General features: G+C 39.5%; 2 protein-coding genes across 3 annotated transcripts; one reads left to right on the top strand and one right to left on the bottom strand.

Annotated features, from left to right (window-relative positions):
* The first annotated feature begins 964 nt into the window (after positions 1 to 964).
* Positions 965 to 8,437, top strand: LOC122033521 (copper methylamine oxidase-like). The gene is made up of 12 exons (XM_042592565.1): positions 965 to 1,426; positions 3,248 to 3,357; positions 3,465 to 3,770; positions 4,302 to 4,414; positions 4,514 to 4,844; positions 4,949 to 5,164; positions 5,267 to 5,503; positions 6,353 to 6,538; positions 6,783 to 6,923; positions 7,343 to 7,611; positions 7,822 to 7,903; positions 8,163 to 8,437. Exons 1-12 carry the CDS (start codon positions 1,207 to 1,209, stop codon positions 8,280 to 8,282), a joined length of 2,331 nt encoding a protein of 776 aa, XP_042448499.1. The 5' UTR covers positions 965 to 1,206; the 3' UTR covers positions 8,283 to 8,437.
* On the bottom strand, positions 8,356 to 11,251 carry LOC122033522 (E3 ubiquitin-protein ligase XBAT33-like). 2 transcript variants are annotated; one of them, XM_042592567.1, is made up of 11 exons: positions 11,082 to 11,251; positions 10,840 to 10,991; positions 10,338 to 10,397; positions 10,180 to 10,251; positions 9,961 to 10,094; positions 9,705 to 9,865; positions 9,560 to 9,618; positions 9,440 to 9,486; positions 9,211 to 9,354; positions 9,023 to 9,114; positions 8,356 to 8,937 (listed from the first exon to the last, which is right to left on the bottom strand). In XM_042592567.1, exons 2-11 carry the CDS (start codon positions 10,921 to 10,923, stop codon positions 8,627 to 8,629), a joined length of 1,164 nt encoding a protein of 387 aa, XP_042448501.1. In that variant the 5' UTR covers positions 10,924 to 10,991; positions 11,082 to 11,251; the 3' UTR covers positions 8,356 to 8,626. The 2 variants fall into 2 exon arrangements, with proteins under 2 accessions (XP_042448501.1, XP_042448500.1); XM_042592566.1 differs by having other exon boundaries at positions 10,840 to 11,251.
* Positions 11,252 to 15,172: the final 3,921 nt, after the last annotated feature.

Below are 15,172 nucleotides of genomic sequence, written 5' to 3'. Positions count from 1 at the left end.
TTTGGGTCTTTGAAAATCCTAATTGTTTGGATTTTCGAGTGTCACCCTTATGACTTCCCTATAAAAAAAATTAATTTAATTTAATATTATACCTATCTTAGTAAAAAAAACTAAGAAAAGTATATTTTTTAATATTATTGGCCTAAAATATTTATAGAAGTTTCTTTGATCATAGTGTTGTCAATTCTAAGACGTGGGACTAAAGAGAACTATATTTTTTTTTATATAAAACAACCAGAGAAAATTAATGATGAGAAAAATTCATAATAATATGTCACAGCTGAGTCTCGAACTCTAGATCACTGATTGTTTCACTTATGAAATTACTAATAAATTTTGGAATTATTTTTAGTGTGAATAGAAAAAAAGATATTAACGTAAATTTATTTTGGGTTTCACCAAAGTTAGTTAGTAAAGGAGGGAGATTTTTAATAAAATAGTAAGATGTTAAAACTAAAAATAGTTTTGAGAAAAAAAATATATTAATACAGGATGAGTGAGTAATAATAATAATAGTTTTGAGAAAAAAATACATTAATACAGGATGAACGAAGTGCTATAATAATGAGGGAGGTCATTCTAACCGTTCCAATTAAAGGAGAGGGCTTTTATTCTGATAATAATATTTTAATTTTTTTAAGATATTAATGAATACAATATTTTAAAATTATTTAACTATAAAGGTTTTTAAAATAAATTACTCGATGTACCGATTTAGCCATCGGTTTATAACGTAACTGACTGGACCAATTGGGTTAGACACTGGATCGCCATTTTCACACGCTTCGCCTCTTATAATCCATCCCTATCAGAGATTTTTTTTTTTTTTTTTTTTTTTGTTTGGTATATCCACTCATCAGTGATCCCTCACGTGGAAGTCACCGGCGGTCACCGACACCTGTCCCATCTCTAAATAGCGCCCTCTTTCGCAGTCTATAAATCCACGTGAAAAGCGCAGCGATCACGCAGCGACCTTGGCCTTTCGTAGCCCATCATCTCTCTCTCTCCCTCTTTCTTTGTGTAGCCGAAGGCACCAAATTGATCCCCTTCCCCTCTTTTCCCCAGTGCTATACGCCACCAAACGGGCAGGGGTTAACGGAGAAAGGAACGGAACAGCGGAAAGGAGCAGGGTTGCTGCATGTCAGATCGTGGCCTCGGCGGTGAGGGTTATTACGGCGGATTCGGTGAGCTTGCAAATCCCCTGCAATGGCCACAACTGAGGAAAAAGCGGCGCCTTGCTGCTCCCCGCGCCTCCTCCCTATCGAACCCGGCGCTGCGGCTGCTGCCTCCAAGAGGGGTTGGATCGCGGAGGATGGAGCCAAGAGATCAGCTACAGTAGCAGTGGGCGCCACGACGGCCATGACCTCGCTCATCGACCCTGTCGAGGATATTCAGGATCCGTCTGCTGCTAAGGCATCTGCTAAGGGTATCGATTCTCCATCCTTTTGTTTTTATACTTTCTCTTATAGTATTGTTTATATGTGATCTTTGTATCGTTTGGTATTATTGGATCTTATCGATTTATTACATGTTACTCATCGGAATTTGGGAATTATGGAGTACAGATGAGAAAGACTTTAATGTGGGTAAGATAGAAGAAAAGACATGTACAGAAAAGTTTAAAATCTGATCTTTGTTGGGTTTGATTAAGATATAATGTTTACCAAGGCATTGTAAATTCACAATGAAGGTGAAAAAAATATATTGTGTTATGGAATTCACAATGCTAGTAATCATGCTTTAACCATAATAACAATGTAATGCCTGAAGAAAAATTATTTTATTGTAAATGGTATCGTGGAACGTGTTACTTAAAAGTAATGTTTTGTCAATGTATTTTAGGGATGTTTGTCTAGGTATTTTGGTGAATTAATCATTACGCATTCCCATTGATATAGATTTTGCAAAGGAACTTAGTGATTGCCTGACACCTATTTTGTTTCCCTGCTACTGGTATTGCAATTGTGAAATTCACCAATACTTTTGCTAGACATGATTTGGCTTTCCAGCTAAGCATATTGATGTAGAACAAGCTGATCATTAACAAGAAAATTTACCAGAGCATTTAAATGATGATATGAAATTGATCAATTCATATTTTTTGACACATTGGTGATTCCAACCAATTGATTGTTGATTTGCCCGTGACAGTATTAATTAAATCTCAGCAATAAATTGTTCCAAAGAGGAGATACACTACTCCACGATATAAACTTTACAATAAGTTATAAGCTTATTAAATGCCATATTTCAATCATGCTTCAAAACAACTTCAGAGTCAAGTGGCTTTATCTGACAAACCTTGTGATGCTTCAATGGGTTATAATTTAGTTCAAGTGTACAAATTCCGGCACTTGTTTTTTGTGAGATCCATGCTTTGAACTAAAGCAGCATATGAACCTCTATTCTTCAAAACGTCCCGTGTCCACCAAATCAGTGTGTTTCTTGTCTGTCTCAAGCCCACAATCAAGTGTGGGCTACAAATAGGAACACGGATGTAAGTGTCCTTGTCGTGCTAGAAACCAGGAAGTCAACCAGAGATATGTCTGAGAGCTCCAAACATTTTTCAAATTTGAGCAGATATGTTTAGGAGGAGGTTTGGAAAATAATTGGATAACCAGATCCACTCAGTGTTGATTTCCACATACACAGTCACATAATAGAGGTGATAGGAAGGAGGAAGAAATAGGAAGATATAAGCAACATAAATATGAGTTTTACACTTGCCGTGGATAACAGAAAAACCACTAGTGTCCTCTTGCTGGATATGGCGACCTCACACCAGTGTTGTAGAAGAAGAGGGGATCCCCAACAAAAATAATCATCCACACTCATAATGAAGAAGAATCCTGTTTACAGGGTTCCATTTTATTTTACTAATGAAATGATATTCTTTTGCTTTGCACAATCACCTAGATAAATTCAACATGGAGCCACTAATCCCATTTTTTTTAAACTTCAACTCATTTGGGCCTACATACAAATATGGAATATTTAAGAACCAAAACAAAAAGTTAGAAACAATTACAAGTTTAAAATCCACAATTCAGTTCATTTTAGTTTTGCAGCTTGGTGGTCTACTTCAATAGTGAATCCCCATCAGACATCTCAAATCATAATACACTAGGGATCTTCTTTGTCCTTTGTTATATCAATTTCATTTGCCTGGACTGTTGGTAAAGGAGACTGTATTAGCATCATTGGTATTTTGCTTTGATTGATTCTGATTTATGATATTTCACACAAGGGATACCCATGATGATGAGGTCTCAGTCAAGCCACCCTCTTGATCCATTATCTGCTGCTGAAATCTCTGTTGCAGTAGCAACTGTTAGGGCTGCCGGTGCAACCCCTGAGGTTTGATACTGTACCCTGTTGGTGCTTATCAGACTTTTGCTGTAACTTTTTCCCTTTATTTGATAAAATTTAATTCTTTGAAGCTACTTAACATTATTTCATTGCAGGTCAGGGATGGTATGAGGTTTGTTGAAGTCGTTCTGTTGGAGCCTGAGAAAAGTATTGTGGCATTAGCTGATGCCTACTTTTTCCCCCCTTTCCAACCATCTCTGCTTCCCAGAACAAAAGGTGCTCCTGTCATCCCAAGCAAACTTCCTCCTAAGAGGGCTCGGCTTATTGTCTATAACAAAAAGTCAAATGAAACCAGCATCTGGGTTGTTGAACTATCTGAAGTACATGCTGCTACTCGTGGTGGCCATCATAGAGGAAGAGTCATCTCGTCTGAAGTTGTTCCTGATGTACAACCTCCCATGGTATGTGCTTATGGAGAAGTTATAGAAATAAATAAGTGGAAGGTCTGCTTGGTTTTGCACTGAACAAAATCTTTGTTCCACTTGAGCATCCACATTCAATTGTTTTCCAAATTTGCCTCCAATTATTATTTTTTTCCTTTTGAGAAAGAGAAGTGGTATCAACCACGCATTATTGCAAACTTCTTGGTGCTTGTATTTACTCAAGTTATTAACTCAGTTCCTTCAGTAGTTTGTGTAAGTATTTTTTTTTTAAAACCTGCTAAAGCATCCGTAAGAGCTTCTATGTTTGATTTCTGTAAACAAAAGTTGGTTATGATGCCTCTTTTGTGCTTAGATGCGTCATATTAAGCTAATTAATTCTGCAGTTTTTCACATAACCTCTATGATATTGTTTGGTAAGCCCTATTTTCATTTCTAATCTTCTTAGATCTTCCACGTACACTAGTATTGTCAATGAGTTTATTCCTCATCATTGGTTATGCCCTGTGAGCATAATATATTTTAGTCATTGCTCTTACTTCTCAACTACAGGATGCTATAGAATATGCGGAGTGTGAAGCTGCTGTTAAGAGCTATCCTCCATTCATTGAGGCTATGAGAAAGAGAGGAGTAGATGATATGGATCTTGTAATGGTTGATGCATGGTAAGTGTACTAATCGAACTTTTTGACATTTTGTGGCATGCTAATATAACTGTTCTTTTGTTCCTAAGGAGTTCTTTATATGACATTCACATTCTCCAGGTGTGTTGGTTATCATATTGATGCTGATGCTCCTAGCCGCAGACTTGCAAAACCGCTAATTTTTTGCCGAACTGAGAGTGATTGCCCCATGGAGAATGGTTATGCACGTCCTGTTGAAGGCATTTATATTCTTGTTGACATTCAAAACAATGTGATAATCGAGTTTGAAGATAGAAAACTGGTCCCTCTACCTCCAGCAGATCCATTGAGAAACTATACAGCTGGAGATACTCGTGGTGGTGTTGATAGAAGTGATGTGAAACCTCTGCAAATTATTCAGCCCGAGGGCCCAAGCTTCCGCATAAATGGTTATTTTGTGGAATGGCAAAAGGTATTTTTAGCCCTTTCATAACTTCTTTAGTTTTGTTACCCGTTGATGTTTATTTCCTTATGAAATCTATCAAATGCAAAAATTCTTAAATTTCTTCTCAATAGTGGAGCTTCCGGATTGGTTTCACCCCAAGGGAGGGCTTAGTAATACACTCTTTAGCATACATTGATGGCAGTCGTGGTAGGAGACCCGTCGCACATAGATTGAGTTTTGTTGAGATGGTAGTTCCATATGGAGATCCGAATGAGCCACATTACCGCAAGAATGCATTTGATGCTGGTGAAGATGGTCTTGGGAAAAATGCTCACTCTCTTAAAAGGGTATGATTTTCTATTATGAAATGTTTGGTTTTACATTATTAGTTATCATCTTTTCTTTGTTTTCCTTATCTATTGATTGCCTGACAACTGTTGATGATCTAGGGTTGTGACTGCCTGGGTTACATCAAATATTTTGATGCTCATTTTACTAACTATACTGGCGGTGTAGAGACCATCGAAAACTGTGTCTGTTTGCATGAGGAGGACCATGGAATCTTATGGAAACATCAAGATTGGCGAACAGGTTTAGCGGAAGTTAGGCGATCAAGGAGGTTAACTATTTCTTTCATATGTACTGTTGCTAACTATGAATATGGCTTTTTCTGGTACCTCTATCAGGTAAGTTCTGTGAGAAAATATTTTGCATATGTGATTTTATGGTTTATTCTATATTTTAGCACATTTGTTTCATTGTCCAGACTAAGTATTTCCACTGGAAGTTTGTTGAAGTTCTACTCAAATTCCATAATTGTCGTGATGCCTATCAACCTCTGTTGTTAAAATTGAAATTGTTCTTCAATATAGCCATAGATACCTTTGAAGGCTTGAAATGGATATACTTTGTTTATCATCACTAGTATCTTCAACTGTGGTTATTATTCATTACTAATATGCCTCGTTGATAATTTTCTTCTTCATCAAGAATCAAGATGAAAACATTGTATATACATATGAAAGCATTATATAACTGTTCATTTTCTTAAGACATGATAGAAAGCTAAGGGTTTTTTTTGCTAACAAGATAAACAAGATTTAAGCTATTCGTACCGAGATAGCCAGAGAGATGCTTGATTCAAGATCTTAGCAGTACTAAATGGCATCTGGGATTTTGTTTGTAACAATGCATTCCAATGCATGTTGAATGAAATTGTGATTTGCTTTGCACGGTAGTTTGCGGTGGAATCATTCAATAACAGGTTTTAGACAGTTTAGGATGAATCGACAGGGAAAACTAATTGAAAAATGGACTGAAATTTGGTGCAAGATAGCAATGAGGTTCTGCACGTAAAAAGATGCAGTGCAGCAGGGAAAACTAATTAAAAGAGGCAGACAGATTTGTATGACAATAAAATTTTGGGATTCTGGGGGTTTTAATTTGTTAATTTAGGCAGTTTTTTTTTCTCGTGTGTATAATTTTATGGTAATTTTGGTTGTAAACCTTAGCCAAATACTGTCACTTGAATGCAGGATGGTAAAATTGAAGCTGAAGTAAAATTGACTGGAATATTAAGCTTGGGTGCTTTGCAACCTGGTCAGTCTAGAAAATATGGGACAACCATTGCCCCAGGGTTGTATGCACCAGTTCATCAACATTTCTTTGTTGCTCGTATGGACATGGCTGTTGATTGTAAACCTACTGAAGCATTTAATCAGGTATGTTTTTTTTTTAAAATTGAATTTTCATCTGCATTGCCTAGAATTTATGAGGTTAGATCCCATGTTTGATGGGCTTCTTGGCACATATTATAGCCAAATCATATCCCAAGGAAATACTACATTATTCAATGAACTGGTGTTGTCCGTGTACGCCCTACATATGACATGTCTTTTTCATTTTTTCCCAAGGGAAAACATATTTGTTTATAATTAACAAGACTACCATCTTCTTTTCCTTTAGGTGATTGAGGTGAACGTTAAAGTTGAAGAGCCGGGTAAAAATAACATTCATAACAATGCTTTTTATGCTGAAGAAAAGCTTCTCAAATCAGAATTGGAGGCTATGAGGGATTGTGATCCTTTGTCTGCACGCCACTGGATTGTAAGTGCCATATTGGTTTCTCTCGAGTGTCTCATTTTATTCTAGTGTTTTTTTTACCCAGCATTCTTTTACATGTTTATATCATCCTGTATTATGTATTGTATCATCTTATTTGGATGTGAGGTGACATTATATTTGTAAGCTTTGTTGCCTGATGAGATTGGGTTGTTGGATAAACTTATTTTAGTTGTCCCTTCCTAGTCTCCTTTTTGATAATCTCATGATTCACTTTTTTCGTACTAGTATTTTGGTTGAGATTAAGGTGTCAAATTGAACTTTCATTTGGTGATTTCTGATTGCTACCTTTTCTATTTTTGTGTATGTGGTTTTGTATCTCCTAAGTTATATTTTTCTTGTCTTTTGACCCTCCTATCATAAAATAAACAATTTTAACTGACAAAACCTATAATGTTTTTCAGGTAAGGAACACACGAACTGTAAATCGAACAGGCCAACCTACAGGCTATAAGCTTGTGCCTGGGCTGAATTGCCTCCCATTAGCTGGTCCAGAAGCAAAATTTTTGAGAAGAGCAGGCTTCTTAAAACACAATCTATGGGTCACACCTTATAATCGTGATGAAATGTTTCCTGGAGGAGAGTTTCCCAATCAAAATCCCCGCTTAAATGAGGGGTTGGCAACATGGGCTAAAAAGAATAGGTCCCTTGAGGAAACCAACATTGTCTTATGGTTAGTTTCCTGGATAACAGTCATTAAATTTATCACTTCATATACTTATCTAATGCCTTTACTTATCTCGTGTCATTAATTGGTTGATTCCCTTAAACTTTTGAAGCTCGTGTTTCTTAGTCATTTGGGCCGGGCTTCAACTATCTTTGAGTTTTTATTCCTTCATGATGCTCATTATCAGTTATTTCTTATTGGTGATCTTGATTGCAGGTATGTGTTTGGCATCACCCACATACCCAGGTTGGAAGATTGGCCGGTTATGCCTGTGGAAAGGATCGGATTTATGCTGATGGTAATTTTTGCCCATTTTCATTTCCTTAGTTTCCTCGTCTGTTTTGTTGAGCTCGATATGATTGCTGCTTGTGTCTGCATAATCATTGTCATATAAGAGTAGTTGGGAAGCCTTGCTGAAGCTGTAGGAAATATTTCAAGTTCTTAACAAACCGTGGCAATCTTATTTGAAAAAAATGTTATAAAGATAATATAATATAATTGAAAAGAAATATGAAATATTAAAATAATGTTTGACTTGTTTTTTTTGTACATTGCAGCCGCATGGCTTCTTCAACTGCTCCCCGGCAGTAGATGTGCCGCCGAGTGTTAGCGAGATTGATAAAGATGGTGGATCGCCAAAGTTGATATCCAGCACTGGATTGCTTGCCAAACTTTAAGCGAAGAAGATGATTTACCAAAATTTCTTCAGGACTGATATTGACTGGAATGTGTTTGCTTCGTTTGTGTTTATTTGTTAACGTCTATTTTGCAACCAGAAAGGGTGGACCTTTACTTTCTTGCAGAAACTATGAAAGATAATTTGATTGCTATATTTTCTGTTGGTTTATTTATGTTACATTCTGAAATGAAAGTTAATCTAAAATCAGAAGAATTAGAGAAGATAATGAACCATCTTTTCACAAATGAGAATACAGAGTAAAAGCCATGCGCCTCGAGTAAGAATTTACAAACCAAATCTTTCACAAGCTTTCTTCTACATTCATATAAAAGAATGTGCCAATCATTCATTGCGATATGTCCTTGAGGAAACTCCCCCACAAAGTGCTGGAGGAACTATCTCAAACGGGTTCCTACACAACTCAGATCCACAGGCTGTAGCAAATGGATTCTGGCATTGACCACTGCATTTGCTGCAGAGGCTAATGCCTTGGCCTGCCTCCATTTCAGTTGTCGGCAAGCTTACAAAAGATACGATCCCTTTCCTACAGAGAGGACAGGGAACTGAACTAGGTGGTGTTGACATCTCCGAGTCGATGCTGCTTGTCGAGCAAAGACACAGTGCACACCTTGTGCAGAGTTCATGACCGCAACCTGTAAATCAAGTGGAAAAACACATCACGCTGAGCAAGGGAGCTACAGTTCTCTTTAATACAACACTTGATATGTGATCGTTTACCTTCAGCAGCTACCGTGCAAGTTCTCTCCAAGCAAACGGCACATAGGTCGCTCTCAGCACAAGAGGAAGTTGAAGAATGCAAACCGTTAATTCTGCATAAATGTAACTCATAACAGGCATCTTCATATTTCTTCAGATAAAAAAATTTACTTGTGAAAGAAATCTATAGAGCGATGATAAATTATCACCTTGCTATTTGCAGGATGCTCATGAGAGGCAAGGGCAAGTAGTTTGATGGAGGAAAGGCAGGGACTAATTGGCTAGAATGGGGTGTTAGCAAGGGTATAAGCCAATGAGATCCACAAATCCTTGCAACATCAACTGGAAGCCACCTGAAAAAAATGAAAAACAATGAACGATAAGAATTATGAACGTTTCATTCATTTTGGTATCAGAGAGAAGGCTAGAGAGATTTACCCATTGCAATTCACAGCAGTTCTTCTTGCTCCTCGAGCGAGAAGAACCTATAAGAGAAGAAAATACTTCGAACTTTAGCCACAATCACATCGAATAATCTAAGAGTTTTAGTTAATTTGCCTGGCAGCACTTGAGGTTTCCACCACATGCAGCATAATGCAAAGGTGTGCTTCCAGCCCCTGTCAAACAAATTGCAGGGAGATTGTTTTATGAAGAATTCAAAGAAGTGCTTCATCTTTCAACAATATAAAAGGAATCAAGAAACCTATTGCCATTGCCGAAGATGCATAAGAGAGCGTCGCGGCTGAGATATTGGCATGCACATCAAGTAGCAGATGCACACAATCTGAGTGCCCATTTAGTGCAGCTAGGTGGAGGGCGGTTATGCCACCATTTGCGGCCTTATTGATGAACCTTGTGAGCGCACTATCAGAAATCAGAGGGGACACTTTGATTAGCACAAACCAAGAGGCTTGGAATCTATTTGTTTATGTTAGTCAGAAATTTTATCAAACACTTACAAAGAATCGGTTTCTGTAGAAAGAGAAAAACCAGGACAAAAATCTGCAGCCAGCAGTCTAATGCATCGAGCGTGTCCACCAGCAGATGCAAAGTGAAGTGCCGTTCTGCCACTCAAGAGCTCCACTTTCGATACCTTTTTAATTAAGAAATAGAAAAACCAGTCATGAATCACGGCAATTGAGGATGTAAAACATGAATGCATGTTCACATACACATACGTTGCACCTGAAGAGCAGTAGAATCTGCACTACCTCCCATCGACCACTGCAGCATGCTTCCATCAATGGAGTCTAATTGATTTTGGAGAAGAGAAATCAGAACACAGTAGTAATCAGTAAATCCTGTTAAATTAGGTTTAGTGTTTAATGATGCTCACATGGCACCAAATGTTCTTCGAGTTCAAGTTTGCTCCCTTCTCCAGCAACATCATCACAATCTGGAATATTGTAGTGTATCAATCAATATACAAAGCCATAATAAATCCTCTGTCGTTCATTTCGTATAAGAATTTTAGTGCAGAACTAAAATAAAGTTTTAAGTGGATCAACAAGGAGAGATCTGTCTCCAGTTTTCTCCAAAGAAAAAGAAAAACAGAGGAAGAAGAAGGAACAATTTAATGGCAATTTGGAACTATGTAAAAGATTTTATTCAGCCACTGCCTGTCTACAAGTCTTCCTTTTGCCTATTGATCATAATTGGATCTATTTCTCGGAACTCCTCTGAAAATGATGAGCAGATCTAAGTTCTTGAAAAACTATTTGGATCTCACGATTTGTACACCCAAACTTTCACTCTTAGTAGTTGTTTTTTACCAGGAAATAAAAATCAAAAGAGATTAGTAATTTAAGATACATTATGGATACAAACGAAGACCTCACCTCAGCATGGCCTCTGGCGGCGGCCGCATGTAACGGCGAGCTGATACCGGCAAACGTTGCGTATCTAGCGAGACCAGGATTCATCTCCACGAGCTTCTGCGCCTCAATCACGTCTCCGTCCCTCGCCGCCGTCACCAGCCGTTCCCCGGCGGCTGAGCATCCCAGCAGCAAGTTCCCCATCACCCTTTAGTTTGCTCTCCTAGAAAACAAGTAAAAAAGGTAAACAGAAAGCGAGAAGATACTCAGAATATTGCGTGCATCTTTGGCGATCCACCAACACCTGGGGAAGCAAGCGCCAGGGGATCGAGACGAGCCAATGAAAGTGGAAGGAGAGAGGGATACGGCAAGATTAAATATAACAAGTATGTTGCCCCTACGGAAGAGATTTACACTTGGAGTTTCTCAGACCAACTGCACTGCTCCAATCATTAAGATTGAGATTTAGATTGAGAAATACAACTGTTCCTGGTACAAGAAGCAGAAGAACTCCTTTTTATTTATTATAAAAAAGAATGCTCTATTTCACTTTTTTTTACATTTAAATTTTTAAAATTGTATTTATGTTTTACATTATTATAACAGTTACAAGATGATAACGGCCACGTAATTATAATAACTACGATATTTCCGTAGCTATTATAAAAAAATCATTGTAGTAAATATGATTTTATAATTGTTATAACTATCCAATTATAATAAATATGATCTCGTAGTTGTTATACGATGCGGTGAAAGGAGACGAAGACAGTTGAATGATAGGGGGCATTTTTGGGATTTTACTGTAGTCCCCATTTATTAGGGAGTTAGGTCGACGCAGACGAGGGTTTTTTTTTCGGGTGTCACCATCGCCCGAGCATAGGGGCACCCCCGTCGATAGATCCGAGCCGGTTTAGACACACACCGTCAGAGCCCCTTATTTTCTCCCTCACGCACGTTGCTTGAGCTCCCTCTCCCTCTCTATGTCCGTCGCCTCTCATGCACGCCGCCTACGCCAAGGGCCCATCCTCGTGCTACGGGGTCACTGCCCTCGCGCTACAGTCAGCCCGTGCGACCCTCTGGCATAGTTCTATACTATCGTCTATCTCTGATGTGGTTCGGGCCTTCGGGCCACTACTGCCATTATGCTCCGATTTGATCTGTCTCTAGCCTTCGAGCTGATATGGTGTTCCCACCTTTGAGTCGATATTGTGTTTCGACCTTCGAGCCGAGGCTATGTTCCGACTTGCGCGTCGCTTGTGTATTTCAGCTGCGTGCCGTTGTTGTATTTCAGCTGCGTGCTGCCTGTTGGTGCGGGAAGCATCTGACGATCGAACTCGTGTTTTGATAATGGCAAAGAATTCAAAGTTAAGATGTTTTGTAGTCTAACAAGTCTACTTAAGAATTTCAGGAAAGTCCTAGCTGCGGTTAGGCAAAAGGTAAAACCCTAGGGAGTGGTAACCCTAGGTCATAGGGGGTGGTAACCCTATGCGGAAAGTCTTGGTAGGTCGATGTCTTCAGGCAAAAGTCCTAGGGGGCGGTAACCTTAGGTGGAAAGTCCTGGTGTCACGAACCAGGTGAAAGACTGGACTAGCCGGGGAAGCGGATGTCCAGCAGAAAGTCCGGAAGCATCGAGTGCTGAGAAAAAGTCCAGTCGATCTGGAGGATCGACTGGCAACAGGTAAATCTCCTGAGTGGAGTAGGTGAGGACGCATTCCCCGTAGAGGGAACAGTAGGCGTCGGGTCGACTTAGGGTTTCCGGTAGGAAACCCAAAGTCAGACTCAGACAGTCCGGAGACTGTCTATACTTCATTTATCATGTTTATTGTGCTAACTTTGTGTTGCAGGATATTGTTTGGGACTAACGTATCTTGCAGGTGCAAAGGAGCAACCTAAAGCCTCGGATGAACAGTGTCCGAGGCGCCTCCATGGAGCTTGGAGGTGCCTCGGGTGCAAAAGCTGAGCTGGCTGCGAAAGTTCATCGAAGGCGCCTTGAAGGGAGTATAAAGCGCCTTGGAAGGCGCCTTGAGCAGGGTATAAGGCGCCTCCAAGGGATGAAGTTCGACCAGTTCAGATTTGATCCACGCGGAAGACTAGGCAGCATGGAGGCGCCTTGAACAGCCTTCAAGGCGCCTTGAACACCCTTTATAAGGGGGTTTCGACCAGCATCTCAAGGAATCAAGTTCTGAGCTTTCCTTCTTCAACGTGCTGCTAACAAAGTCATTCCGAAGTGCTGCTGCGACATTCCGACGAACCGGAGCTTCAATCTTCTTCTTTCTTAAGTTGTCGGTACAAGTTTACTTCAATACTTTCAGTGTAATTTGTAATTTCTATCGTGATTATAGTTGTTGCCCACCGGAAGCGATCAAGGATCGCGGGCCTTCGAGTAGGAGTCGCCTTAGGCTCCGAACGAAGTAAAAAGCTTGTCTCTTTGTGTGTTTGTTTACTTTCCGCTGCATGTTTTAACTCCGATATTTTCACGATTCCGATAAACGTAAAATTTAGCCACGAGCACTATTCACCCCCCCTCTAGCGCGATCTCGATCCAACAATTGGTATCAGAGCGGGGTCGTCTTGAATCAGTGCAACCACTATTCGAGACAATTTTTTCGTGGTTTTGTTCGGAGTCGATTAGAATTTAGCCTCATAGCTATATTCTAATTTCTTTTTACGAATCGATTTTCTGCTCAAAGTTGGTCAATACCACTTGAGCCTGTTATTTTTTCCTTCCTCCCGCACTACTAATCCAAGACTCAGTCTTGGAATAGATCTTGTTGTTTCTGTTTTTGTAGATCTAAATGGCCCAACAAGAAGGATTTAGCACCGTTCGTCCCCCATTATTTTCCGGAGAAGACTTCGGATATTGGAAGGGGCGAATGGAGATTTATCTAAAGATCCAGTTCGACACCTGGATGATCGTCAAAACAGGACTGCAACTACCAACTAGTACAGACGGTAAGCCTACATCCTGTGAGAACTGGGAGCCCGCATTTATCAAAAAAGTGGAAGCCGACGCCAAAGCTACCTGCACCATCCAGTGCGGTCTTACCAAAGAAGAGCTCAACAGAGTCGGTCCATTCTCCTCCGCAAAAGAGCTATGGGAGAAACTGATCGAACTTCACGAAGGCACCTCGGAAACCAAGGTAAGTAAGCGTGATTTGTTACTAAATAAACTATACAATTTGAAAATGCAGGAAGGCGAGACGGCAAGCTCTTTGCACGCCCGAATTCAAGATATCCTAAATTCTCTACATGGAATCAGGCAGAAGGTAGAAAACAGAGATATAATAAGGTATGCCCTTAACTCATTCCCTAGGAGTACATTATGGGCATCAATGGTAGATGCCTACAAAGTCTCTAAGGATTTGTCTTCCTTAAAATTAGACGAATTATTTAGTGAATTTGAACTCCATGAACAAACTAATGCACAGCCATCCGAGAAGGGCATTGCTTTGGTTGCAGGTACAAGTCGAACAAGGGAATCAAGAGTACGACGAAAGATTGAATCGGAATCAGAAGACGAACCCGATTCAGAAGATTCAGAAGATGAACTGGCCAGTGAATTTGTGAATCTTGTAAAGAAACTCTACAAGAAGAAGAAGGGCTTCAACAAGAAAGTTCTGAAGAAGGCAGTTCAATCCAAGGAGGCTCAACAGAACTCAAAGACAAAGTTCGAAGTCACTTGCTACGGGTGCAACCAAAAGGGGCATATAAAAGCCAACTGCCCCAATCAAAAGGAAGCCAAGAAGCAAAGAAGAAGGAAAGTCCTAAAGGCAACCTGGGACGAATCCTCTTCGGAGGACGAAGACGACGAACTCGACCAAACGAGTTTACTCGCATTGATGGCCCGGGACCAGATCAGCGAATGAGTCAGAAGCCGACTCCGAGCAAAGCCACGGATCCGCATCCGTTTCCGAAGGGCCAGACTCCACTGTAAGTATTCCTAGGCTTAATAATTTAGTCAATTATTTACTTCGCAAATTAGCCAAGTCAAATTTGAAAATTAAGTCACTTTTAAAAGAAGTAACCATTCTTAAAGGAGTAACTAACTCAAAATCTTTAACTGAAGATTCAACTCAAGTACAACAACTTGAGAAAGAAAATTCAAATATGAAAAATCAATTAAAAGATTTAAAAATTACTTTAGAAAAGTTCTCTCTGGGCTCCAAGAATTTGGATCTAATTCTTGGGACACAAAGAGCCGTCTACAATAGAACTGGGCTAGGATATAAAAGTAAAAAGAAATATAAATCTTATTTATCCTTAATAAACAAATAAAGTAGTAAATCAGTCCAAGCATGGGTCCCCAAGTCCAAATTGATAAATCAAATTGGACTTGGCCAATACTGGGTTCCGA

Source organism: Zingiber officinale, chromosome 11B (genome assembly GCF_018446385.1).
Source record: "Zingiber officinale cultivar Zhangliang chromosome 11B, Zo_v1.1, whole genome shotgun sequence".
NCBI lineage: Eukaryota > Viridiplantae > Streptophyta > Magnoliopsida > Zingiberales > Zingiberaceae > Zingiber > Zingiber officinale.
The sequence above is the reverse complement of the archived record's forward strand: the minus strand, read 5'-3'. Positions and strand labels throughout refer to the sequence as shown.